Source organism: Glossina fuscipes, unplaced genomic scaffold (genome assembly GCF_014805625.2).
Source record: "Glossina fuscipes isolate IAEA_lab_2018 unplaced genomic scaffold, Yale_Gfus_2 117201, whole genome shotgun sequence".
Taxonomy (NCBI): Eukaryota; Metazoa; Arthropoda; class Insecta; order Diptera; family Glossinidae; genus Glossina; species Glossina fuscipes.
This window is the reverse complement of record NW_024006136.1, coordinates 1-27,675: the sequence shown is the minus strand read 5'-3', so window position 1 is coordinate 27,675 and position 27,675 is coordinate 1. Positions and strand designations below refer to the sequence as shown.

At 32.2% G+C, this 27,675-nt stretch overlaps 2 protein-coding genes and 1 non-coding gene across 4 annotated transcripts; 1 reads left to right on the top strand and 2 right to left on the bottom strand.

Annotated features, from left to right (window-relative positions):
- Positions 1–4,266: 4,266 nt before the first annotated feature.
- Positions 4,267–4,339, bottom strand: Trnav-uac. Its single transcript has one exon. It is a non-coding gene; the product is annotated as a tRNA-Val (tRNA).
- A 1,182-nt stretch (positions 4,340–5,521) lies between these two features.
- LOC119644453 (40S ribosomal protein SA) lies at positions 5,522–6,927 on the top strand. The gene is made up of 3 exons (XM_038044014.1): positions 5,522–5,604; positions 5,875–6,118; positions 6,283–6,927. Exons 2-3 carry the CDS (start codon positions 5,900–5,902, stop codon positions 6,874–6,876), a joined length of 813 nt encoding a protein of 270 aa, XP_037899942.1. The 5' UTR covers positions 5,522–5,604; positions 5,875–5,899; the 3' UTR covers positions 6,877–6,927.
- A 6,029-nt stretch (positions 6,928–12,956) lies between these two features.
- LOC119644452 (pleckstrin homology domain-containing family F member 1 homolog) lies at positions 12,957–25,817 on the bottom strand. 2 transcript variants are annotated; one of them, XM_038044013.1, is made up of 5 exons: positions 25,558–25,817; positions 25,439–25,498; positions 24,962–25,374; positions 24,698–24,901; positions 12,957–13,769 (listed from the first exon to the last, which is right to left on the bottom strand). In XM_038044013.1, exons 1-5 carry the CDS (start codon positions 25,649–25,651, stop codon positions 13,674–13,676), a joined length of 867 nt encoding a protein of 288 aa, XP_037899941.1. In that variant the 5' UTR covers positions 25,652–25,817; the 3' UTR covers positions 12,957–13,673. The 2 variants fall into 2 exon arrangements, with proteins under 2 accessions (XP_037899941.1, XP_037899940.1); XM_038044012.1 differs by lacking the exons at positions 24,698–24,901; positions 24,962–25,374; positions 25,439–25,498; positions 25,558–25,817 and adding an exon at positions 22,860–24,233 and having other exon boundaries at positions 13,682–13,769.
- Positions 25,818–27,675: the final 1,858 nt, after the last annotated feature.

The following is a 27,675-nucleotide window of genomic DNA, read 5'->3' as shown; positions in this document are numbered from 1 at the left end:
TTTTTTTTTTTTTTTTTTTTTTTTTTTGTTCTTATTTCCCCTTCAGTATACACTAAACGAAACGCATTTCCTTCAAATTTAATCGACGTTACGTAAATTTCAATCAGATATCTTCATTTTAATTAATAAATTTTCAAAAAAAAGTTTAAACCCATAGGAAATAACAGATAAAAAAAAAAAAAAAAAAAAAAACAATAAAATCCGACCGCAAACCAACGACATTTAATCACGCCACCTATTGAAAATGCTAGCCAACGGAAAAAAACAAATGAAAACAAAAAACTAAAAGCATTGATCATTTACAATGATGTTAAATAAGCTAATCGGGTTGTATTTTTGGGAATAATAAAAACGCACATAGGCATTTGAAAGATTCTAAAAAAAATAAAAAATAAATAAATAAAAAAGCTAAAAAAAAAAAAGGAAAAAAAAAAAAAAAAAAAAAAAAAAAAAAGTCATAAGTATTTTACTTTATTTAAAGCATTACAATTTTTGTTTTGTTTTTTTTTTAAAGCCTCATCAACTTATCTAAGTTAATTAATGTAAATATGTGTACATTACGTTTGCAATATATGTATATGTAAACAAGCAACAAGAAAAAAAAAAAAGAAGAAGTAAAGAAGGAAAACATACACAAAGTGAAATAAATTTTGTTAATAATTTTTTGTAAACAAGTATTTATGAAATTTTTTTTCATAAATTCGTATATTTATGTACAATTATAGTTAAATAATATTTAAAATTATGCTTTTTTCATATTAAACCAAATAACAAATATATTGTAAAATTATATAAAAATTATCTAATTTACGAATTATTATAGATTTTTACAAAAAACAAATTAAAAATAAAAAAAATAAAAAAATAATAACAATAACCAAAAATATATATATAATTCAATTATGATTATTTAATTAGTTTTTTTATTTTTTATTTTGTTTTTACAAATATTTTTACATTAGTTTTTGCTCAGTTCATATTTAGGTTTAATCAGGTTTCGTTTTAAGTTAAATAATTAAAATGCATTGTTGTTGTTATGTTTTAGGTAATTGAAAACTTTAGTATTAATTGACATTATGGACAAATTTAAAAGCAAAACAAGTTAACATTACATCAGATAAGTAGTTAGTAATTTAAACTAAAAATATTTAAAATATAAATGTCAACAATGAAAACAACATAACATTTAGTTAAGAGCCAGAGATGAAAGTAACAAACATTAAACCGAATTCACAATATACAAAAGAAGAAGATGAAGAAAAACGAAAAAAAAAGAACAGGAAAACTTATAAATAACAATTAATTCCACAGATATTTTTTCAAATTAAAACTTGGGCCTCCAACAATGTTTTCTAATCATTAAAACAAAACAAAAAAAAAAAAAAAAAAAAAAAACAAAGCAAAACAAATCCACAACAAATTTAATAAAAGCTAATACTAATAATATATATATTTTTTTTTTTTTTTTTTTTTTTAAGTTATTACAATAAATAAATCTTATAAACAAAAATCTTAAAGAACAAAAAACATCACTCTAAAATTAACCTTAAATTTAAATCTACTTAAAATAAATTTAAAGCGAAGGTAACAATGTATAATTGTTTCACATAAACAAAGGCCACTTTTACTAAAACCAAAGGAGAAAAAGCAAAAAAGAAATTAAATTAAATTGATGGAGAAATTCTAAAGAAAAATCTATTAAACCTAAAGGAAAAAGAATAAACAAAAAAAAAAAAAAAAAAAAAAAAAAAATGAATAAATAAATGAATAAATTAAAAACTAAATAAATAAACTGAACATGTAACAGAAATAAATTGTTGTGGTAGACACTGAAGATAAAAAAACAAAAAATCGAAAAAATACAATAAATGTATTAAAATGAATTGTAATAAATTGCGTTTTACTTACACACACATACACACATGAACACAATTACATTAACCGTTTAAGAAATTGCAGTCAGTTCGCGTCTTGAAGAACTTGTAATGTGCCTTTTAAAGTACAGGGAATGAATGCTACATTATGTTAACAGCATCGAAGAGAGAGAACTAAACGACAAGAGCAGCTAAAATATATTCACAAAATAAAAAGCACTTGCATCATACATATCTCAGGCGCTTTTATTGTTGCCCTTATCAGTGACAGCAGTAGTGCTATTAATTAGCAACCATTTGATTGTATATTTTTTCACTCTCATGTGTGCATGTTTGGCAAAAACACGATATAACATATGTAACAGGAAAGTTGAATAAGCAACATTTGCACAACAGAGCTATCATGTCCTACGTAAAAACATCCAAAGAGCGCGTAAGAGAGCGTAAAATAATTCAAAGGACCACATTGACTAAAATTTGTGCATTGTATACGTGTAAGTGTACACTAGAAATATCTGTATGCACGCGTATCATTTTTTTTTTTTTTTTTTGCTATGCGAGCTGGAGATACCATTGACCCATATTAGCAGCATACACGATTCGCTATCCATGGCAGGTACGTACTAAACCTACATCTCACACGGACACTTCTTTGACCACTCTCTCCCGCGAGACCAATGCTAGGTATTACTGCGCAGTGGATGTTTGCAATGGAGCCTATTGGCTTCCACTAAGCGGTGTATTACATGCTGCGCCATTGTCGCAAAACTCTTGACCTTGCTCCAGGCTTTCAGGTGACCGATAATCGTCCTAAATATCTCGGGTGGGCCCCATCTACGTCGCCCAAATGTCTTAAGTCTTCGACAGCACATTGAACATTCCTCGCTCGAAGTTCTCTACCGTGTCACCGCAGTGCAAGCATACTGACGAATTGTCGTGGCGGAACCTGTGCACTTAGCCGATTATGTATATGATGTCTTGAATAGGTCTGTCCGTGAGCGTATTCGCGCTATAGCAGAAATACCTGCGTGATTCTGCTTAAGCAATTATATGCGTGAGCATAAGCAATAGAATCTTCAACTTTGGTTTTCTGTTCTGCTTTGTTTGACCGTTTACTTTTGTTATTTTGATTTGAGTTTTTTTTTTTTTTTTTTTTTGTAAGCAGTTTTGCGCTCTTTTTAGAGAATTACTATCATTTTTACACCCATCACCAAAGGGTGAAACGTCAAAACGTTTGCAACGCCCAGAAGCAAAAATCAGAGGCCCCACAAAGTATATATATTCTTGATCAGCGTCAAATAGTAAACCGATTTAAGCATGTTCGTCTGTCCATCTGTGTGTTTGCGTAACTTTGTAGCATTTGTGATAAACATTCTCCTATTAGCAAAAATGAAGATATGGCTTAGAAATTGCGAAAACAATTTGGAATTGACCTAAACTTTTCAAAGAATACGAATACAACGTCCACATGCCTCTATGACAAAAACTTTTCTTTTGAAAATAGACAAAATCACTTTTCTTTTGAAAATAGACAAATCCATATAGGGCATGAGAATTTTGTTCTTTTACGTGTTTTGTCCTTTTTGGGGATGATAAAAAGATGATGATAAAAGATTTGGTCCCAACCGATTTTAATTTTCTTACTTGTTCTATATATCTATGTATGTATTGCAAAAAAAATTTTTTTTTCATAATTATTCTTACTAATTTCTACTATATATGTATATATGTTATTATTGTTATTAATATTATTACGTGCTTGCATTAATTTTGAGAATTTTTTCACTTGAAAGAAGCATTTATTGAGAAAAACTGACATGACGGTATCATGTCGAAAGAACGATATTAATTTGGCAGCGATCCAATCATCGATCCACTGCATCGAATTGAACAAATTATAATCAGATATAATAAAATAAATGCATCTTCAATTTTTGACAAAGGATAGAAAATATTTCCGAAAATTGCATCGACACATAGAAGCTCGCTAAAGTTTTTATGTCAAATTCCTTTTTATATTTATAAATATAATGTATAATCAAGCCACACAATTGGAAAACAAGGCTCGTATAGAGAGACAAGACTTCAACACTTTTAAGGTTGTGAGTTCGAAACCCAAATACACAGTTTTCTTCTTTTTTTTTTGTCAATATTGTAAAGAGTAGTTATTTCTGCATATCGTAATATATTGTTATAACACGTATCGCTTTTCGGCATTTTTTCATACTCGAAAGAAGATATAACTTTCGTTTTTTTTTTAATTTTAAAAATTCAAAAAGCAATTACCAAGAAGGCGTTCGATTGAGATAAGTAGGTAATGTCAAGGCTTTGTTACTATAAGCCATTTAAAATGAAAAATAAAAAATAGTGCTTGAGAACAAAACGAAGGCCGTGGTTCCATCCGGGATCGAACCGGAGACCTTCTGCGTGTAAAGCAGACGTGATAACCGCTACACCATGGAACCGCCTGCACGCATTTGATTAAGATAGCATTTAAAACCACTGGATATGTAAAATGTAAAAAATATATGTACATATGTAGTGGAAAACAAAACTTCATGCGACTTTAAGAAAACATCTTTAAAACCCACCATTTATTTTACTGGGTACATACCGTTTGTGTATGGGTGTATATAATAACCAAAAAAATTTAAGATAGTGATTATTTTTATTACACCGATCAATTTTGAATCATTTTCTCAATGAATCTAAGTTTCTTTCGTCCATATAATCTTCTGTTCAACCTACAGATGGCAATATTTAAGATGTGTACTTTTGATCAAGCACGAACCGTTTTGATAATGGAAAAAAATCAGATAAAGAAATTGCATAACTAAACACAAACAACTTTCAAAATTCAGGAGTCAAGAATGGAAGGAAGAAAAGATTCAGTACAGATTAAGAAGATATTGGATAAAATCTCGTTTTCACTTCCAATAAATCATATGTCTGGTAGAAGGTACGTCGGTACTCGTTAGTGAAAAATTTTGCAAAAATCTTCAAGCAAATAAATTTTCCCTTTGTGCAATTTTCTTTCGCGGCTAACTCAAACTTTTTTGATCATTAGATTTTGTTTTTCTTTGCTAATTATTTTGCTTTCATTCTTTGTCTTGATTCAGCTATTTGCAAGTAACTAATTTTGCTTAGCATTTATTTTGCTCCCAGTTTACAGCTGCTGTTCCTGATAAATACGACTCCACACAACTAATACTGAATCAGGATAAAAAACACTTATGAAAAATTTAGTTTTAACTATTCTATTCAAAAACGAAACGCTAGCGAAAGCTAACTATCAGCTACCTGATTACCATCTAAAAACAATCTATGCCAAACGTAAGCTGTTTTGCTTTCATACAATTTTACTGATATGAGAGAATACGCTCGCTTTTGCATGAGAATCTACACATATTCTCATGTCGCCGTTAGCTGGCTAGCAATCTGCTAGCCTGCATATAATCGCAGGAGCGCTTTTTGGATAATTTTTTTAAGTAAATAGGGATGTAAATGGAAAATTTTTATAATTTTTAAGAATCTACAGGCAATATAGTAGGGTATGTAGTTTCTCTAATCCCCGAAACTGGTAAATGTACTCTGGCATCTCGAATTTTTCGCAGCGTTTTCCACATACATAATAATCTTTTACATTTGTACAAATATGGCAGCGTTTACTTCGTTAACTGATTAACAGGAACTCGTCCATTTTGTTACCGCTCCCAGTGGCATCGACAACGTAAGCTATGTTAACCAGATGAATATATCGAGAAAATATGCCATTTTGCTAAATAAAATGTTACAAATGTGTCTATAGTTGTTGTTATTATTATTATTATGAAAATGCATTAATCTGTAAAAATATTAATAAATGGTTAACAAAGAAGAACTTGCATTTGGTGGAATGGCACGTGTTACTATTTATTAGTTGAGACTTTTATTATGCTCATAAGATTGAGGTTAAATGTATATATTTTAAATGTGTGATTGCGTGTTTCCATTATTTTAGGTTCCGTAACTTTTATAACGTTAAAATGTCGGGAGGTTTAGACATTCTATCCCTTAAGGAGGATGATATCACTAAAATGCTTGTGGCTACCACGCATTTGGGTTCAGAAAATGTAAATTTTCAAATGGAACAGTATGTATATAAACGGCGTCCCGATGGCATACATATCATCAATTTGGGCAAGACATGGGAAAAGCTGATGCTGGCCGCCCGTGCTATTGTTGCCATTGAACATGCCCCGGATGTAAGTAATTTTTAATTGTTTTCCTTTAGCTCAATCTTTTGTGATGAATATATATTCTTTCGGGTCGGAAATCTTATGAAGACAAATTTTTACTGATGAAATTCATATTATACTTGATAGATTTTCTTATGAAAAGTAATTATTAATCCCGGTTTTATATTTAGGTATATGTCATTTCTTCGCGCCCGATTGGTCAACGTGCCGTGTTGAAGTTTGCGAAGTACACGGATACAACTCCAATTGCTGGTCGTTTTACACCAGGTGCTTTTACAAACCAAATCCAACCGGCATTCCGGGAACCACGTTTGTTAGTGGTTACAGATCCTATGACTGACCATCAACCGATTATGGAAGCCTCTTACATCAATATACCGGTTATTGCCTTTTGTAACACGGATTCGGCTTTACGCTACATTGACATAGCCATACCTTGTAATAATAAATCCCCTCATTCTATCGGTTTGATGTGGTGGTTATTGGCCCGCGAAGTGCTGCGTTTACGTGGTGCTATATCACGTGCCGTAGAATGGCCAGTTGTAGTCGATTTGTTCTTCTATCGCGATCCTGAAGAAGCCGAAAAGGAAGAGGCCGCCGCTAAAGAACTTATGCCGGCAGCGAAGATTGATGAGGTCGTGGATCATCCAGTGGAAGAACCCACAACCTGGGCTGAAGAGGTGGCCGTTGAGACCGGCGGCGGCGTTGAAGATTGGAATGATGAAAACGTCAAATCTTCTTGGGGCAATGACGGAAGTTTCTAAAATAAGATTAAAAGGAAACCAAATATAATTTGAGGACAAATTAAAATAAAATTTTACATTTTTTATTTCTATATATTTAAATATCGACTATATATTCCTCCTACATAACATTTTAATAAAATAGGAGGAGGATACTTTGATTTCAAATGATTTTGACAAATTCAATCAACCTAATATCAAATCTACCAAAAATTTTGTTTGAGGATTGTAACTGATTAGCATATGAACCAATGTCATCGTTAAATGAATATTAGGACCGTCGATAACCTCAGAGTAGGAATAATCGTAACAATGTGAAACTAGTGCTTTTAATATTCAAAGTTTCGTCCACATCACTTCAGGATGATCGGACAATTTTTTGCCGTACAGTAAGACTCTCAAATACTAATTGAATGGATATCCTGGAAGTATACAAACAACTCATCTTCAGCACGAGAATATATAATTATTTTATATTCATTTATTTGCCTTTCCTGGGAATTCTAAAAAGTTAAAAAGCATTAAGATGAACGTCTCTAGCTTGACAAGTCTAAGATACTCATCATCGAGCGATGACGGAAGGCATTTATTAAAACGTTTCCGACGTCCACTAGCAGGAAGCTTCAGAAAGCCGCCACAAAAAGTATATATATTCTTGATCAGCATGTAATTCTGAATTAATCTATGCATGTCCGTCCATGTAATATATGTTGTAAACATTCTCTCCGCCGCAAAAATTTGACAAAGACATTGAAAGTTCTTGTACGTGGATTGGTATTGAAAATAGATCAAATCATTTGAAAGGTACGTCTACAGTACCACGTAAATGCAGAACATCCCTGTTTTTCAAAAAATTATTTTTATGCTCATTACTTATACACCATGGCATATAAATCGGCAAGAATCTGAATGTATATTCTAATAATTGTACAAAACTTCACCACGCCTACTTAATGTTGTAGTGTATTAAAATTTAATTTTTTTTTCTTCAATACCTTTAAAACGCACAGAGGCAAGTTTCAAAAACCCCGTAAAGTGTATGAGCCCTTGTCTAATTTCAAGTTCGGCATGGATCTAAGCATTTCTGTTCGTGCATATGCCCATCTGTATAGCATCTGTGGTAAATATTCCCTCGCCAGCAAAAAAAAAGATATCTCTTACAAATTTTTAAAAGAGTTGGACAATGGCTCAAGTAGGTCGAAAAACACTTGTACACTGCCCCCATGCCTATGCGAGAAAAGCTGTGAAAACCTTTGTTTTCCGTATCTTTTCCTCGTTGCTCATAAACTACAACAGATACACGTTATAAGTTTTCACCGAATTATTTTACAAAAATATCGAAAATCGTCTTCGTCGATCCAATATTACCGAGTATGCAAATTTATATATTTTCCTTTTTTCAGTATTTTTTGTAGGATAACGGTGCGGATTCGTTCCGTATAATTTTCTTTTTTAACTTGAGAGTTCGAATAGAGGGCAAAGCAGCGTTACGACGGTCCGGAATTCTACTCCGATTGAAAATATTTTGTGAAATCCATGATGTGTACATTTAAACCTTGTAAATGTAATAATAACAATAAAAAGGAGGAAATTAAAAGATCTTTTACGACTTGATTCCATATTGGGGCCCAAAGCTTAGACAAGATTCGAATTAAATAGGAGACGGAGCTACTATTTTTTAATTTTATTTTTTTATTGAATTATAATGTGTATAGGATAGGATTATGTGTGGAACAACACATACGGGTTTGCTGGTACATAAGGACTCTTTTATCGAAATTCCGATCATCGCAACGAAGGAGTACACAGCCAAGGAATGTCTCATGCAGTAATTAAATTATGCCACGCGATGTATGGCACTTGGCACAGTCTGATTGAAACTGGATGTCGGTCACATCTTTATCATCAAATTTGAGCAAGAATAACTGCCATGGAACCACCAACCCAATATACTCGCCAAATAGTGACATGTTGTGAATGCATTTATTTTTCAGCAATCACATATGGATTCTCTTAAATTTCAAATGCGGAAGTTTTCGCGATTAACAAAGCCATCAAGACTACCATATATTGTACGTAGTTTCCGAGATGTGATCGCCAAACTTTCACTATTTTTGATATATTGTTCAGCAAGAAAACGCGTTGTTCTCCCGTGTAATACTCATATATACCAACTCGAAACTGTCAACTGCTACCAAAAATTTGATCCTGGTGCAATATTTTCTTGCTTACATTTCTTGAGCACTCTTGCAGGAACTGAACTCGGGAAAGTAAAAGCGATATGCGCCTAGTTTGGACCAATAAACTTATATATGAAATGACCAATCGTTGTGCGGATTTATATTCACCATGGGATTATTATTCTTAATTACGTGGTCCAAATGTACCGCGACCTAGACAATCTATTGCACACGCCCATGCGTCTAACCTTTCAGTTTTAGGATTCTTATAAATACCGGCCACTTTTTTGGATCGGAGCACAATATGATGGGATGTTTCCCTCGTCTCTTGGCAGAATCGAATATACCCATGTTTTTCAGATGGTACCTAAAGGAAATATGACCTGCGTAAAAGTTGGCGACTAAAAATAGGTCGTTTCTTAATTCCAGCAGTTTATGTGCCCTAGCTGAAGAATTTATGGATCTTTTTGCCTGCAGTTGTCCTGCACATTGCTGGTGCGGCTTCTTGGTACGATGCAGAAAGTTTCAGGACCTATCATCGCCACTCGGGTTGCCCTGTTGTCTCACCATAGAATACTAGTAGTTAGACTTAGGCAGGCGATTAAAAAAAAAAGATTGCATTCCATCCAAATTATTGGCATTCATTTAACAAATTTTCTACTTATCGCAGGATTTTCTTTAAAGAATATTAATTATGCGGTATGTGTTCGGAAAATTGGTTCATCGGTCAAAACATGTTAGTGTATCAAGTCTCATTAAAATAATTCTAAACATGCTCAAAATGATTCTAAATCGATTCGTGTAATGAAACGCGGATTCCTCTCAAGTTCTCTTGGAGATTGCATGTAACTGACTTTTTGTTGGATCTAACATTTACTTTTGAAAAACACCGTTATCGGGAAAATTATCGCTACGTAGTTCGAACGATTTCATTTTGAATAGGCTCGTCTTCGGCTCACTGTATTAAATTGCATCAAGGTATCTCGCATAGATTCAGTATAAAAATACCTGTACGTCCATCGGATGAATAAACTGCATTTTCGAAATCGATTTGTTGAATAAATTGCCGGTTTTGCGTGTTACATAAGTTCGCACAAAAACCCCAGATGTCCTCGCAGCAAAAACTTGGCCTGATCTTTGCAGCCACCTATATCTGTAGAGTCTTATCAAATTAAAATGAAAAAAAAAAAAAAAATAATTCAAACGTTTTCAATCTAAATCACATATAAGATTTAATTAACATACGATAAGGAGCTTGCAGGAGCTGCCACTATTCGAATTAACTCGTCTTTGAGGTAAAAATGCATAGGCATCGGATGTGATAAACATCAGGAAATTCGTTAGATCATATAACAGCTTCGGATCAAGGTGACTACGAACAAATGAATTGATATCACAATGGACCGAAAACCAGCCAAAGTCTTATCATAATTTATTTAAAGTTTTTTGAAATAATGGAAAAAATTCATTGCAAGCCGTGTTTTTATATGCTTTTGCTTAAGTATAAAACTCTTTCTTTTTTTTTTTTTTTATATTTATTAAATAAAACCAGTTTTTATTAATGTATAAAAATAATTTATTGAAAATATATTCGTTTCGCGTCAATGAATTTTAAATGGTAAAATTCCTCTCTTTAATGATATATTATTTTTACACTAATAATATATATATATATATATATATATATTTATATATAAATTCTGTTAACATCTGTAGGCAAATTTATTGCTCCCATTATACAAAAAGACTTACTTTTTAGATTATAATATATGTGCGGACATATGTATATAAATGTGATTCTGTTAAGCAGAAAAAAAAGACACAAAACAAAAAATTTAAGGCATTTTTTTTTTTTGTATACAATTCATTTTGTTCTTACTTTTATCATAATAAAATAATTAATTATAATATCAAGACGAGAAAATGCGCACAAGTGTCGTTAAGCATTGTGTGCTATATATATATATATGTATACAATGTTATGTATGTGTATATAAACCATATATATTTATATTCAGTTTATTTAATAAAATTAATTTTCTTACAGATTTTGTTGGTAATGAGTTTTTATTTTTTTTTTAAGTTCATTTTTAAAAAAATTTATTATGAGCACAAAGGACAAAGATTTACGAATGTATGTAAATATGCGTTCATGTTTTTATATACATATATATAGTCCAAAATTGATTTATTTATTAATTTAATATAATAATAAATTTACGAAACTCTCTTTAGTTGTACGATTAATTGGAAAAAAAAAAAAAACGATATTTTGAAATAATGAGATGGATGTACATTTTAGAAATCAATAAACCACGATTCGAACTATAAGTTAATTAATTACAGATGGAAAGTCTATAGGGCGCCGCGACGTCTGAGCATCCTACAATTATTTGTACTTTGACTTTTCAAAATAAAGCGTTGCATGCTAAGTGGTCCCATCCAATCTATTTCTAATAGCCTTCGCTTTTGGATCAAAACATGTCGGTGTACCAAATTTACGAAAAGACGAACTTAAATTCAGAAAGTGACTTGGAATCGGTCGGTAAAAAAAAAAAGATGGATCGGTCTATCTGGAAGCCTTGTGGCACATTCGCGCAATATTTAATATACTCTTCGTAGTGATGTAGAGCATAAAAACCATTTTTATTCCCCCTAGGATAAATTCTTAAATAATAATACCCAGCGTAGATCCCTCAATCCGGACTTGAGTCGAATAACTTCTGCTTCTTTCTCTATTTTCGCGTTTCGCTATATTATTCATATAATTTTACAGATCGAATTGAAAGTTTCTTGTTCTCGTTTTATGACACAATGATTTGCTACTGTCTTCATCAGATGTAAATTCGAAGTTGAACGAATGACGAACGAGCGCATTTTCTACCATAATGACCAGTAGATCGATCGACAGATTTTTAAAAAATCAAGAGCTTTATTACTAGAGCGAGATAAGATGCATAATTAATATCGCTTTCCATGCTAACACTAATGTGTTACGTTTTCTCAGACCTGCAAGGCGGCGTTCGTTCGTTAAGAGTTACAATGAATATTTATTAAATTTAGTATGGAAATGGGTCCGCTCGACTCGAAAAAGACACGTTATTCAACATTCTTCCAAGGCTTTCTTATATATTTGCCCTAACGCAAAAGGAATTTTTTTTCGAAAAATTAGTTAACTGAAATTCAAAGTGTTTTGGGTTTAGTAAGCGATCGTGACGATGGTACAGTCAAGAACAATTTAGCATTTGTTGTTGCTCGCATGTTAATAGCTTATGTAATAAGCAATGTTCTGTGTGCTTTGGTTAACCAAAGAAGACACTATTGACCTGGAAGAATGTAATCGAAATTTAGAAAGAAGGAACATACGTGCAAAAGGAACGGTTTAGAAGGGGTTTAAAAGGAGTTAAACTCATTTTCCTATTCTCGAATATGCTAAGGAAATGTATAGGACGGAAACGTATTTGGGCGGGATAACAAGGGAAATTTAAAGCAAGAATTCAAGTTATATGGGAACATGAAATTTGATAATTAAATTGAAATTTTTAATTAAAAAAAATTAAACATAATTCTAGCGAAATAATAATAATTAAATTCAATTTTCGTTAAGTTTGTGATGAAAATGTGATTAAAGCATGCCCTGTTCTCTTCGTAATACCTCTGCGAAAGCGATTAAGAGACAGAACATTTCCTGTATTTGTCTCTACACAATCGGCAATGAGAGAGGACGAGGAGATATTTTAGCAAAAAAAAAAAAAAAAAAAAAAAAAAAATACATTTTCAATAAATATTTATTAAATATATTTCAAATACAATACAAGCACAACAGCTTTTATGATTTCCATATAACATTACAGGTTACCTAAATACATGGATTAGACGTGAACTCAGGTTGAACAGGAGAGAAAAAGGAACTATATTCACTTTTTTTTTTTTTTTTTATCAAAATTCTGTCTTTTTTTTTGTTGTTTTTTTTCTTAATGATCTTCTCTTTTACCCGCAGCATACCAGCATAGATCGTAAGTGCGTAACGAACGAGTGAAGGTTACACACGAAATATTGCCTGAAAGTTAAAGATAATATAGAATAGCATAGAATCGGGGATAAGTTGCAATTGTTTTGCTGCGAATCACTACCGGGAGGGGAGGCACACACACAAAGGGATTTGCTTGACAATTTATTATAGACTATATATAGTTTTAGATAGATAAAAACCGATGTAATAAAAATGTTATTCTATTATAACATTTAAATGCAAGATGACAACATGTTGTCATCATTGTCATTGTGGACATGTCAGTGTGTTTCGATTGTCGATGAGAAGAGAATTTCTTCAGGAGCCATTACTTCATGTACTTAATGTTGTGATGTTTTGTGAATAATTTCTTCACTTTACTTTTTTTTATTTTCATAACTTTTTTAATCGAGATGCATAGAAATTGAAATAAGACGAAAATTAATTACAAATTAAACGAAGCAAACAAAACAGACAATTGAAGAAAGTAAGACTAAAACGGATTATAATATGATTTAGATGAGAGTTGAGAGTACGTGGCAGAATCTCTTATACAATACTTCCCTTGTTCTTATTTATTTATATAATTATTTTTATTTTTTTCTTAATTAGTACTAAAAGCGAACTTATTTTTTAAATGGATTTGGTCGGGCTTTAAAGGTGGCAGCTTTTCGTAGTTCTTTTTCGTACGCCTCCTCCCGCTTTTTTCTTTGCTGCTCTTCCTGCAATAGAGAAAGAAAAAAACAAAAAATGAAATCAAATACATATAGTTAAGATCATGAACACGTAGGCCATAGACGTATATATATATATATATGAGTAAATATATAACAGGAATTAGGAGAGGAAATCATAAACGAGTGAATAAGTGAATGAGTTAATGATTTAATAGTATTTCGAATGGGCGTCAATAAAGCAGACGCTACCATTTTTAATCGTAGAAGATAGCCCCGGTATACTTTCAAATCGATATCTGATTACAAAAACTCATACATTTCATATATCATCTGGATGCCTAAGGATGATGTGTAAATTATTAAATATGGTGATTCTTGCCGCAATTTTGAAACCATTGAATTCATTCATCAGTATTGCTATGTGCGAGCCAATTGAATTATTTGAAATTTCTATGTAACGGGCCGGAGGTTGCCCCTGCCCGATTTCAAATGTTGCCTCTTTTTAAAAGACGCCATCTTATTATTAAACGGATCTTTTTACGTTATATTTCGGATCGAAGTCTGTCACTGAATTGTTCTGACTGCATTTTTTGTTCTTAGTTTTCGCCGTTTTCAATCCATTGAGGTTGAAAATCTAAAAGATATATCTGATCTTTCACGAAGTCAAGACGTCCAACAACAATAGTAAGTAAAAACAGCAACTGTAGCTAAATGAACTTAAAGCCTTATATTGATTATATTGAAAAACTCATTTACTGAATGAAAGGCAAAATATCTACAAGTCAATGAAGTAAAAAAAATAAATAAATAAAACTAATAAACAAAAAAAAAAAAAAAATAAATTGCAGATTTTGGAATTTCATCTTTTATCTGGTTTTTCGCATGACTAAACGTAAAGTTTCAAGTTCACTTTGTCAAGCCATTCGTACAAAAAACAGAAGTTTAAAGTAAACATGCATTGTTTTTGTTTATATTTTTTTTTTCATTTTCTGATTTTTCTAATATAGAAACTATTAAGAATGGCATGGTAATGATGTAATTAAATTTATTACAAAAGAATTCTGTGCCCTTGAATTGTAGTGAGTATGAGTTTTAGTTTAAAAGCTGTTTTTGAAAATTCAATTAATTGATTCGGAATTGTTTTGTTTCGAAAATCCCAAAAGCAAAGATTGTGTAAAGTGATAAATATGTGGGTGGGCGGGCGGCAAGTTTCTTTACTACTCTCTACTTGAAACAGATTTTTTATCATCAATTAACTGAACTTTAACTTTAGAATGAATGATGGATGGACGAGAACTCGTTTAAAATGTGTGACAATAATCAAAGTAGATTCATTAGATTCGAAATTTGGAATGGAAAATGAACGTCGAGAAGGCCCATGTAATAAGAAGAGTATCTGGGTCCGCGGCGCTGAAGGAAACATTGCTAGTAAACATTTTTCGAAATGCCAAATTAGATCTCGAAGATCTACATTAGTTTCCCCGCTATATATACCTATGAACCCCAATATGCATCGGATGCAGAAATTCGAATTAAAAATTTCACTTTTTTATAATGCGATTAGCTTAAGTTTATTAGCTTATTACCTTAAGGTTGACAAAGCGATAACTGTCAGATCGGATAAAAACTTTTCGAACACAATCGTCAAAGCGGAAATAGAATTTTTCAAAAAACAAATAATGGCCAAGTTCCACCAAGAACTAATGCAGCTTCAATCCGCGGTGAATATTTTCTATCATACGAAGCGCATTACACCAGCAGTAGTAGGGAGATTTTCTTGAAAGCTCTTCAAGATCTTGTAAAAATCGGAAATTGCTAGAAAGCAATGTTTTGACCTTAACCGGGAGAGTATAGGAACATTTTTCAAGTTTCTGCAATCTTACTTCTGCATATAGGATTGTATGTGCGTCCATATTAATTGGCGATGGATATACAATTTCACTAAGTAACATTTTTAAAAGAACAAATGTGAAATGATTTTTGACGTATTAGCGAAAAGACTGTAAGAAGTGCAAATATTTGGGAAAAGTAATTTATGATTGGGTGAAGAAAACATTCATAAAACAATGAATTCCCAATTCTATAGGAAAAGTGAAAGCGATTTTTTTTTTTTTTTTTTTTTTTTTTGTTGATTTGACGAATATTTCTGTCTGTTAGAAAAGCAATTACAAGACAAGTAAAAGCACTATCATGGTACACGGTCGATTATTAAATATCCTACACCACTACGCTTAATACAATTATTCTTTTAAATTTTTCTAATTTTTTCTTAAATTTTTAAAATAAGTTGTTAAGTGAAAAGTGGTCGGAAAATTAATACGTTTCGTACTTGGGCTAAAACATATCGATTTACCCAATTTCATTAAAATTATCTCAGAAATTGCTAGCTTCAAGTTGAACACAAGAAAACAAGGCACAGACGGAAAGACGGATAGACAAACTTAGATCAGAACAAAAAATGATTCCGAATCGTTTAGTGCAAGGAAGGGTTGATTTATTTAAAGTATTTGCGGGTGTTGTATATATTTTAATGGCAAATTTAATATACCCTTGTAGGAAGTAATTAGTAATCCCATGTTATCGCGACGCATACGAGGCTTTAAATAATTATATATAATAATATAATATAAGCCGTTTTATACAATAGGTCAGCATGAACAATGCAACTCACGTGAGTAATTGTTAAATACAGTTCGTTCGTACAGACATACATGGGTTTTTAAACGTAACTCCTAAGAAATCTTCGATAGTCAGTTGATAGTGTTTTTAATGCTGTTAATGGATATGCAGATAAAAAAAGCGTTGCATTGTTTCGATATTTCTTCATGTAATTGTGCACGCAGCTACGCTCTTCCTCAGTTGCTCGCTCGGTCTCTCTCTCTCTCTCTCTCTCACTCTCTCTCTTGGTCTCGCTCTCCTTTCAAACAGTTAAATTGAATTGCATTAATCATGCAATGGATGGAATTTCAATAAGCATTAATCAGAAATTATTCTCCGGATTTATTTGTTGCGTTTTATGCACGAACGTCACGTTCGCATTAATCTAAATTGCACTTTAGATTGTGTTTTTATTTTTCTCTTCTCTTACAAATAAATAAATAAATAAATCGTTCATCTTTATCAAACCTATATGATGATGATGAATGATTCATTTTTGGTAGACTTTTTCCTTTTTTTCTTCTCTCAAACTACTTTTAATAATAATAAGAGATATATACAATTGTTATATATAAAACAAGGAAGAAATTTTATTCGAGTCTGATCGAATATTTTTATGCCCATCAGTTACTTGTCGTGATGGGAATATATTACAATAGATTTCTTATTTATTTTGAACAACACGTGATTCCGAATTGGCGCAGGTATATCGGCCTGCTTGAACTTTTACGTGTTGCTAAATTTATGACATTAAGTTGAAACTTGAGAGAGATGCACAAATTTCTAGTAAAAGCTAAAAATGTGGGCTTGATTTGCGTGCAAGCAAAGATCTAAGAGACCAAGAAAAGTCTAGTCTACTAGAAAGATCTATTGTTTTGAATAATTCGCAAAGAAATATTTGACAAAGCCTCCTACAAATTGACCACAAAATTCGTCTTAATTGGCCAGTAATAAATTCTTAAACGGTTGATGGGGCAGGTCCCACCATTAGTTACTCCGCATCACTTCCCCTAATTACAGTTAGTTAGTTATACAACGACTTTTCAAAATAAGGCAATGTATGGAATGTTGTGGTCAAAAAAGTCGTCCGATCCGAACCATTTTCGATAGCGTTCGTGTTTACGCCAAAACATGCCTTTATACAAAATTTCATTAAGTTATCTCAAAAATTGCGGCTTGTAGGTCAAAGACATATAAACAAGACGGACAGACAAACTTAGCTCTATTCAGAAATAGTTTCCGAATCGCTTGATATTATACAAGTTGAGTTTACTTCAAGCTTTTCTGGATGTTGGATACATCCCTGCAAACTTAATTTACGTTGAACACAAAAGAATAGATCAGACAGACAGACAGCCAGACAAATACACAATCTTACATCGATTATGAAAGTGATCGTTCTGACACGATTAGCATAATAAAAGTCTAAAGAGTCTATCCGAAGCACTTCTGGGTGTTGTGTACATCCGCATAAAGGTAAGATCCCATTGTATCACAAGTGGTACATGGTGTAAAAAGGCTCCACATTCTTACTCGATTTTCCGCTTCTCTGATACAAATTACACTTAGCAGAGTATCTAAATGTAAAGCTCTTTGTCTCAGTGTAACTATTGTGTTATATGATATGCAATACATCTGTAGCCCGCAAGCTGTTTGTAAGTTATTGTAATAAGGTATAAATGATGACACGACTGAAATATATCATGCACAAGTACACTAAGGCGGTATATGTCTTATTCTAGCGAATTTATTTCCTTGATTTTCGGACTCAATATCTCAACGGTTTTGAAGGCACAATCATAACTTTAATACAAGGCAGATATTGAAATTAAAATCGATGTATAACACATAAGGCAGATATATGTATATGTAAGATCGAGACTTTCATTTCCGTTAATATCTAACACCCATATACGAACAATCCGAAATATTTTGATATTATGATATTTTGATTTGGCCATGCAGTTGGTTAATAGCGAGCTTTACAGCGAGGTTTACATTGTCACACTTAACTGACTATTACGGGCATGGCCCAGCACGTTCATTTTGCCACTGATAGCCGATGTAATTCTTTTTACTAAAATTTTAGTTTTGCGCATAAATTATAATCGATTGCAGTGGTATATAGACTCCATACACCTCGTAAATGCTGACGATGACAAATTAAATCCTTCGCATTTTACAGGCGTGTAATGGCATATATATTAGGGAATGAATTGTGGCTATTTTCAAAAGTTATTCTATAACAAACTTCAATGTCTAATGTCAATAAGCCGACCGTCAGAATAATCTCCACTAAAGATTGAAGTGCCAGCGTCTAAGTCTTACCTGAGGGTACCCTAGAGAGCCAAGTGCTCGAATGCTTCGGGTTAATAAGAACGTGTCAAAGATTGTCGACGCTTTTGACCAACGAATCGAACAAGAATGGCTTGTGGTATTTAAGCGGATTATTAGGATTAGCCAATTTTATCATCCTAAACCTGTAAATAGAATCGCATGACATATTACCTGCCTTTAAAAAAATCTATCTCTGGCAGCCTTTACTACGATTGTTGTCCAGATGTTCCCAATTTCGAACTAAATGTACAGGAACACTATTCCTTCTTTTGATATCCTCTACTTGCAACCCTTAGTGACAATCATCGTTTCTACATGTTTGGAGAACATAACTGGGTTTCTGGTAATATATAATAAAAACAAAAAAAAGAAAATGTTCATATTCTTTGCAAGCGTTTTACGTAATAGAGAAAAAGAAAGATGTACGCCTACGTTACGGAAGGAGGGACAAGTCTTGTATACCATCATAAGTCAGTTGTGAGTCTAAAAATGCACGATTATAGTTTACTATTATAATGATAGTGATGGCGTGTCTTTAATACATGTCTTGGATTGCGATTTTACTGTCAAAGTATAACATGTTACAGTACGTTCACGTATCCATTCATACACTTGTTATTGTTCGCATTTGCCGCTACTTTATCCATAATTTCACTTGAAATTTATACCTCCTATATATATATATATATATATATATTTATATGTATATATGCATAACTCATATGGCTATGCATGATTTTCAAGCTGTTAGTTACATTAATTTCTTTTTTCTTTTCCACATTCATGCATATGAATAGTATTTTGCGCCATTTTCTCTAAATATAAGAGAATATTATTATTATTGTTGCGACTAAATTGAAAGTTTTGTATGTTATGCCAGCAATATTTATTAGACGTTAAATGTTATGGTCAACAACTGTCTGTTAAACTGAGATTCCATTGTGTTTAGAAAACACATCGCTTTTTGTGCCGAGCATTGAAAATTGAAGATATATTCGTTTTGTCGAAACCTTTGGCAATACGCAGAAGAAAATTTTAGAGATTCCTATACACAAATGATTTAAGTTCCGAATTTGCCTAAGTAGGTTTGTCCGTCCGTGTGAGAATGTACGGGAAACATGAGATGTTAAAAATGGTTCAGATCGGTCAAGGTAGTACACATCTACAGTACAAGGTAAATCGGAAAGCAAAAGTTTTTGGTTTTCTTTTTTTTTTCTTCTTTTGCTTATTAGTCATAAACAGCAAAACCGTAATAACAATAAGCCTTTTGTCGTCGATTCAATAAATGATCTTAAACGAAAGCGGCAAAAATCTTTCATCCAATATTATAAGGTGTCGGCCGGTATTTGTCTTTTTCATTTAACATAATTTTCTTACTTATTATATTGACTAATTGGTTGCTTATTTGCATGTAGGCTTATAATAAAGAAGGTCGGTCCACATATATGTTAAAAAAAAAAAAAAAAAGAAGGTTTAAAGGTCAATATCCATATTTCATATAATATTCAATGTGTTTACAGTTTCCATGACTAGAACGAATTGTGGAAAGTGTTATCATAAGTAGCAAGAAGAAAAACTAAAAACAAGGAAATAATTATATACGACCTACAAACAGCGAATTTTTCGTTTCGTACCCCCATCGCATTTGCTTGCTTTTGTGTTATTCATTAACAAATCGAATGAATAAAAAATCAAAATTCAAGTAAATATGAGTCATGTTCTTCGAAAAGATCACAGAAATTGCTAACGAACCAGGCGGCGGTGATGCTGTCAATATATTTTCAGGCGTCAGAAATAGTACGATAAAGTTAGCATTTCTCTCACATGCTTCAGCGATAAGATGGTATATTTAAAAGCTTTTAATATAACTTTGCAAGAAATTTTTGATACCCGAATATAGTCGAGCTAACGGAAAGACTTGCGACATTCAAAAAAAAAAAAAATTTATAAAATTACAATCCGTAAGCGACTCGGTTTAAACTATTAGGTAGTTCAGAAAATTTCTTCCGTAATAAAGTAAGAAATGAACTTTGAATGTTCTCGATGAATTAAGTTCTTCTACAATCTTACCAATCGTTATGTGTCGATGGAAACCGTAACCCTAACCCTAACCTTGTTTACGAAATAAACATAACCATACATACCTCTAACCCTAATTATCTATCTAGATAGCTGAAAAAAATTGTTGTTTTAACCTAATCGCAAGAAATTCCCAGACTATCTACTACTTTTTATCGACTTAAATCTTAGGATACAATAACTAAAGCTTATTTCTTATGGAAACCTTTATAGGGAAATCGTTTCGAGAAATAGATCTATGTGATGCAAGCTCGGTATAGCGCTCTTCTATTTAATCACTGTTTTGAAGTAGAGCGTTATATAAGGAATGATCTAAATTATGTCAGTGTATTTCACCACTATCATCGCCCTATAGTTCAGGCACAAGAGTACATGGACATATAATAATAAAATGTTTATCTATCTCAAGTTCGTTTGGGCATTTGGTACATCCCTGACGTCATGTGCAAATTTAATTTATAATGCCTCTGCCTTATCGCGGCTAAATCTTTTCATTTCCAATTCTTGGTTTAATATCATTAGATATTGTGATGATGATGCCGTTGTATTAGAGTAATTTAAAATACACTACACCCAACTGATCTCTTTCAATGAGACTGTCACGGATATTCGGTTTTACTGTCGAAATTACTGGTTCATTCTTCATAATCATAGTTTTTGACGATCCCGTTATTATATCGTGTCCGCATTTTATTGCTCATCAACATTCAATAACACTGTCTTTCAGATTAAGAACGAAACGTAACTGTACCCATTGAAAATTTCCCAAAAATTGTGCTGAACATTTGTTAATAAAAAGTGAAGCGCACTAAAAGCTGAAACCTTATAATAATGCTTTAACATGAGCGTAGTGAAAGTAGATTATAGTCGAATGCAATTTAATACTAATAATAATCGTACTTCTATTGCAAATCCTTTAATAGATTATGAAAGGTAAAGTATTTATTTACATAACTAACTTTGCTTCCAAGTTAGTTAGTGCCGTATGTATGTTGCCATCATAACGTACCTAAAGCATATTTTATAGATAAGATCATCGAAGACTTTTATACTTAACCTAACTTATTCGCTGAAAAAAAAAAAAAACACAAAGGATTTCCGTTCATGTTTAAGGTTTTTGTTGTGGGAAGACTGATGCATCGATCAGATCGACGACAAGAGACCAATTACATTTTCTTTTCTTTTACGCAAAATTTTGCACTTGCAAGTTTAATTGTAATAAATGGACGGATAGGCGAACATAACCGTTCACGCCTGCAACTAACAAGCATTTCTCTTTGCGACCGTTTAAATACACAATTAGAAACCTTTCCAAATAGTAACTTACTTTGTTATTGCGAATAGAACAAAAGAGAATTCTAAAGTAATTTTATTTACTGGCTGGCTGGCGTTATGTTCCCATTAAACCAAGTGCAAGCAAATTTAATCAAATATGATAAAAAGCAAAAAATGGATAAAAAAAAAAAAAAAAAAACAAATAAATAAAAGCGCAACAACATAATATGATAAGTAATTGCAATCAAAGCACAAATACATGCAAAAATCTTAATGAGCTCAACAATAAATCATAATAAAATTGGAGAAAATACATAATGAAAAATGACAATATTAACCGTACAAAAAAAAAATAATAAAAATAGAAGATGATCGTTATCTTAATCGTGATCATGACCCTCATGAAATGCATATGATGAATACGTGTATGGCATGTAATTACGTATAAATTGTAAAATCTCTTCATACACAAGTGCTCAATAATTACAAATGTTTTAAAAATTTTAAGAGTAATTGCAAATTTCTGGATGATGTAAACCTGCCGATAAGTAGTAAAAGTTTAAATGAGTAATAAATGACCGAACACGTTATGAAGGCATATGAATAAACGATAGGCATATATTGTTTCATTTCTTTGAATTTAGAGAATACAAAGCGCATTTGCCCGCTGTCTTTATAGGTAGGGCCTAAGAATTCCTCAAGCTTTTCTTCACTTTGCCGCTTCCTCAACTTAGCTTCATTTAATTTTTTGCAATTTTTGCATTTTTTTTCTTTCGTAAAGCTTACCGTTAAATAAAAATGTATGTTACATGAAATGTCCTTGTTTTTTTTATTATTGCCTGTTGTTTGTGTTGTTGTTATTCGTTGCTGATAAGGGAATTTTCGTGATATTATTACTATTATTATTGAATATATATAACAATCATCTCCGTACGCTACTGGCTGCTGCAGTCTCTCTTTCCTCATTCCCATTCCATTATAACGTTTTAATCATCAGTTGGTAGGTAAGTGACTAGAGTTGTGTGTTGTCGAGGCATTAAAAGATTCTTCAACGTTTAAGTTGGTGGTGTCACCGTAAAATTTCGGTTGATCGTGTTGTTGTTCGGTTCCGGCACTTGTACCCTCATCATCAGAATCATCATCCCCTGAACTGTCGTTGCTAAGCTTAAGAGCATTAACGTTGGAGTTCTCATGATTGGGTGATGTTTTGGACGTGTCCACTTTAAGAGCTTTGCTAAGACGTTCATAGCAGGTGCTACAAACACGCACTGGCTTCGAGCTTTGTTGTGGTAAAAGAAATTTTTTAGCCGAACATGGTCCGCACACTACCGCCCCACAATTACGGCAATGATGACGACGCACTATCATTGTAAATTGGGTTTTTTTGCAATGCATGCATACGGTAGCCTCGGCATCGGGTACCCAAACGGCAGCATGATTTTCAACCGGTTTTTTACCCGATTTACGCAATAAATCCTCTACGCACTTGTTGATATGGGCCATCCATTCTTGTTTTTCGGTAGCAGTTGCCGCATATACCACAAATGATTTAGTGGTTGTTCGTATAAGCCAACCATTACGATATTGGCTGCAATCCTCAATATCATCCAATGACACCTCTTCCAAAGGCATTATGTGTTGTTTATTGTATTTCTTTTTACCAATAACAATATTGCCGTAAACCAAGATGTCATTAAATAAAAAAAATTGTCTCGATTTCGGACGTTTACGGCACATTTTTGTTAAAACACCCTCACCAACCAAAACACGACCGGATATCGCTAGTGGTACACCTGAGCTGCCAAAACAACTCTCCACCAAAGCTATACGCCTGGTATTCGCCTCCGAATTCACCAAACGATCAACCATTTTTCATAAAATTCTTTCACACTTTTCTTTACGACACCAATCAAACGTACCCAGCGCAGTTAACCAGGTGTTTGCTTTATGAATAAATTCAAAGCGAAAGAGGAAAGTAGGCGTTAGGCAGGTTACTTTTTTTTATTTTTATTGCTGTTCGTTAATTACGTTCAACACTCAATCTCACGTATATGTGTTCACTACTGCGGAACGGAAATGACTGCACTGCAGACGTCTGGTTTATTTCTTTTGTTTTACTTATTGGATTTTTCTTTATTTTGCCTTTGTTTCATTTTTTTGCAACACTTTCTTTAAGTTAAGCAAAAAGTTGCTTATTTTTCAACTATACGTTCAAATTTTATATGTGTGTATACATATATATATATATATATATATATATATATGTATAGCATATGTGCTTATGTGACTTTCTAGACTTTTATAATACAACCACACGATAAAATAAAAAAATTGTGTATATATATATATATATATATCTATACATATAAAAATTATTTATAAATTTTTTCTATCAACTGTTTGCAACAAATTGACGTCGTTAAAATAATCACAAAAATTGCTGTGCCTATTCTCTTTCTATACTCTTATTAACCCAGAGATGCCAACATTACAAATTTTCTCAAAGTTGTAATAAAATGTATTATCAAAAATGTTAAAGAGGAAGACAAAGAGTAACAACAGAGAAATGGATTGCTTTTTGTCCATGTGATTCTTAATACAGAGCTTGTATATGAACGTTTTACCTGGATTTGTTTTTCTTTAAAATTTTGTTTTAAAGCTTCATTATATTGTTTACGCTCCTGTAAGCGCCGTTCCATAGGAAGATTAAACGGACGCTGCTCATTCGTCGTATGTTTTCTTTCGGGAAAAAAAGGCTTTACTTTTAACACGGAGGGTGGACGTGATTCAAATTTTGGGACCTGTTCTTTCTGTTTTAATTCTGCTGGCTGAAATATATTCATCTCCTCTTCGAAACTAATTTTTAAAAAATACGCGATCATAAATACCTTCTTTTCACTCCTTTGTTTAATTGAACGTGAATGTTTAAGAACTTCCGGGGTAATAGGGACGGTTATAGTGTGAACAACCATTTGCTTTTCTAATTTCTCGTGATAATAATTAAAATTTGGCATTGGCTTGGGATGAAAAACGCGTTTACTTCGCTCTTCCTCAGCTCGCAATCGTTCGGCCTCTTCCTTTTTCTTTTTGTAATAATCAATCACTTTGTACGCTTTTGGCGTTCGCGGTGTATTTTTAGGTATCGCACCTTTCGACGCAGTTACCATCTTTTTTTTATCCGTCCACATTTGAACTAGATTCACAGCGGATTCCTTCTTGACTTCGAGATTTTCTTCGTTCCCGCTGGTTGATATTTTTGCATCTTGTTCCTTGTGAGATGAATCGTTTAGCTTTACCTTTTCTATGAGTTCGAAAGGTATTTAAAGCTAACTAAATAAGTTCAGAGGCTCTAGCCTACAACTTACCAGACTCTTCATTATGTAACTTAAGTCCATCTTGCTTGCTCCGCAATTTATGTTTTGAACCTGTTGTATACGTATTTAATAAAGTTTTTTTTTTATCTTTGCACAATCCGTACACATACCAAAAAAATTCTCGGAATGATCTAAGTAATGATTGCCAACGTTTATATCATCCCAATCGAAGGTGTTTTCGCATTTTATATTTATGTTTTCCATGATGCGAATAACAAATGCAATTTTCTACGACCAAAACAAAATCTCTAATTCGCCAATAAAACTTGCGCGGCAGTTGATTCAAAATTTTTATATCAGATTGTAAATATGTAGTTAAAATAATATGTTAAACCGAGTTACAAACACAATTAACATTTGCATGACAAAGAACATAACAGGATGTCCTCGATGCTAATTAATCTGATGAAAAATGGCGCGATTTAATTTAAGAATTTATGTGACCACTTTAAAGTAAATGTTGGCAGTTTTCGATACGTGAGAATTGACAATGCATAAAAATGCATTTCCATTGCAGTTAGAGAACTGGCCACAATAATTTATTCAAATCGAACACTCAGTAAAATTCGATAAATAGTCTGTGTGTCTTAAGACAGTTCTTTTTATCGAACGTTCGAGACATTTTAGGGGTGAAGTATTTTTTAAAAATTTATTTATTTATTAGTTTTTGAGTGAGATCACATGTTAAAGCTTATAAAGCATATTGGCAGCGCTTAAATAAAATTTGGGCGAGGATGAAGAAATAAGCAATAATGAACAACCATTTGTTGTCTATTCCAAGGCTGTGTAGAGAGCACCTAAAAAGTTCAGCATTATTATCTTCAGAAAGAAAAAAAAGCTGGCTTCCAAGTCTAGAATGTTAAAAAATTAGATTGTTACAGATAAAATAATAATAAAAGAATATATTGATATTATTGAAATCTCAACTTAGCAAAATGGCTTTATTTTTTAGTTGATTGAAAATTATATTATTCCTTAATCAATTTGAATTATATTCGTACTGCTCAAAGAAATTCGTAATTTTTTTGACAATTTTTTGATCTGTATTGCCATGTCTTATTAATATTTGCATAATCTTATACATACGTTTTGTGGAACCTAAAGAACTGATATGTTGGTAATAAATCTAATTACCCTGCCTTATGTTTTTGGTTAATTCTAGTAAATGTTAATTTGAAATATTAGATTAGTACTTTATGTAGAATATACATTTGAAAGTTTCAATAAATCGATAGCATCTATTTTTAACACTGCGACCATAAACCAAGAATATATAAATGATAAGGTTCGGGATTCTATCGGGCGCATATGGTTTAAACAAGGTTGAATCTGAATTTATTTATAAATAAGTACACATTGACAGAAAATGCTTATTGTAGAGGCGACTTGCAAAAGCCTTGAAAAAAAAAAAAAACTAAATAAAAATTGATTACACTTTCCGGTACAAGCAGCTAGTAGGTCTACTAAATAACATAATAATCGGCGCTTGCAATGACACTTTAAAATAAATTGATACAGTTAATGAATGCATATTCGAAGTGTAGGGCTTCGTTAAATAAGCAAGGACGACATATTTTAAGCGCCAAAATGGATAACATACGTACAACGTTTGTTAGGCCCCTTATCATAATTATGATAAGCAACATATGGTTTCTATTTACAAACAATAACCTTGTACTGCTTATGGCGGCTTTTCTCTCTTTCGGCACACGGTAAGAGATTTGCAATAACATTTACTTTCTCCCTCTCGTGAGATGAGAGATGCACTCGAGTCCTTCATATTTAAGGAATTTTTTTTTCATGTAAAATAGCACAAAAACAACTAAGCTTAAATTCACTTTACTGTTGTAGTTGTAAGGATTAAATAATTTTTAATAATTTCATTTTTAAATTATTAACTTGTATTTCTATTATTTCGTAATGTAACTTGTTTTTTTAAGTATGCAGCAAAAAAATGCAACAACAAAAGTCACAATTTTTTCTCAAACAAATTTTACTCCCAGGAATTGAATTTTATTATTCTCAGCATTATCTTCTGGGCGTGCATAAGAAAAGCACATTAAAGTCAATTTTACTCTCCGACAAGAATTTCATATTCCCAGCATTGTTTTCAGTGCCTGCATATGAAATGTACAGCAAAGTCAATTTTACTCTCAGAATAGAATTGCATATTCTCAGCATTGTTTTCAGGGCCTGCATATGAAATGTACAGCAAAGTCAATTTTACT

Bases quoted from the DNA above. Each gene is read 5' to 3' on its own strand.
- LOC119644453 (XM_038044014.1), top strand. From the start codon at position 5,900: ATGTCGGGAGGTTTAGACATTCTATCCCTTAAGGAGGATGATATCACT. The intron at 6,119-6,282 runs GTAAGTAATTTT...TTTTATATTTAG, and splicing joins CCATTGAACATGCCCCGGAT to GTATATGTCATTTCTTCGCG.
- LOC119644452 (XM_038044012.1), bottom strand. From the start codon at position 23,942: ATGGTTGATCGTTTGGTGAATTCGGAGGCGAATACCAGGCGTATAGCT.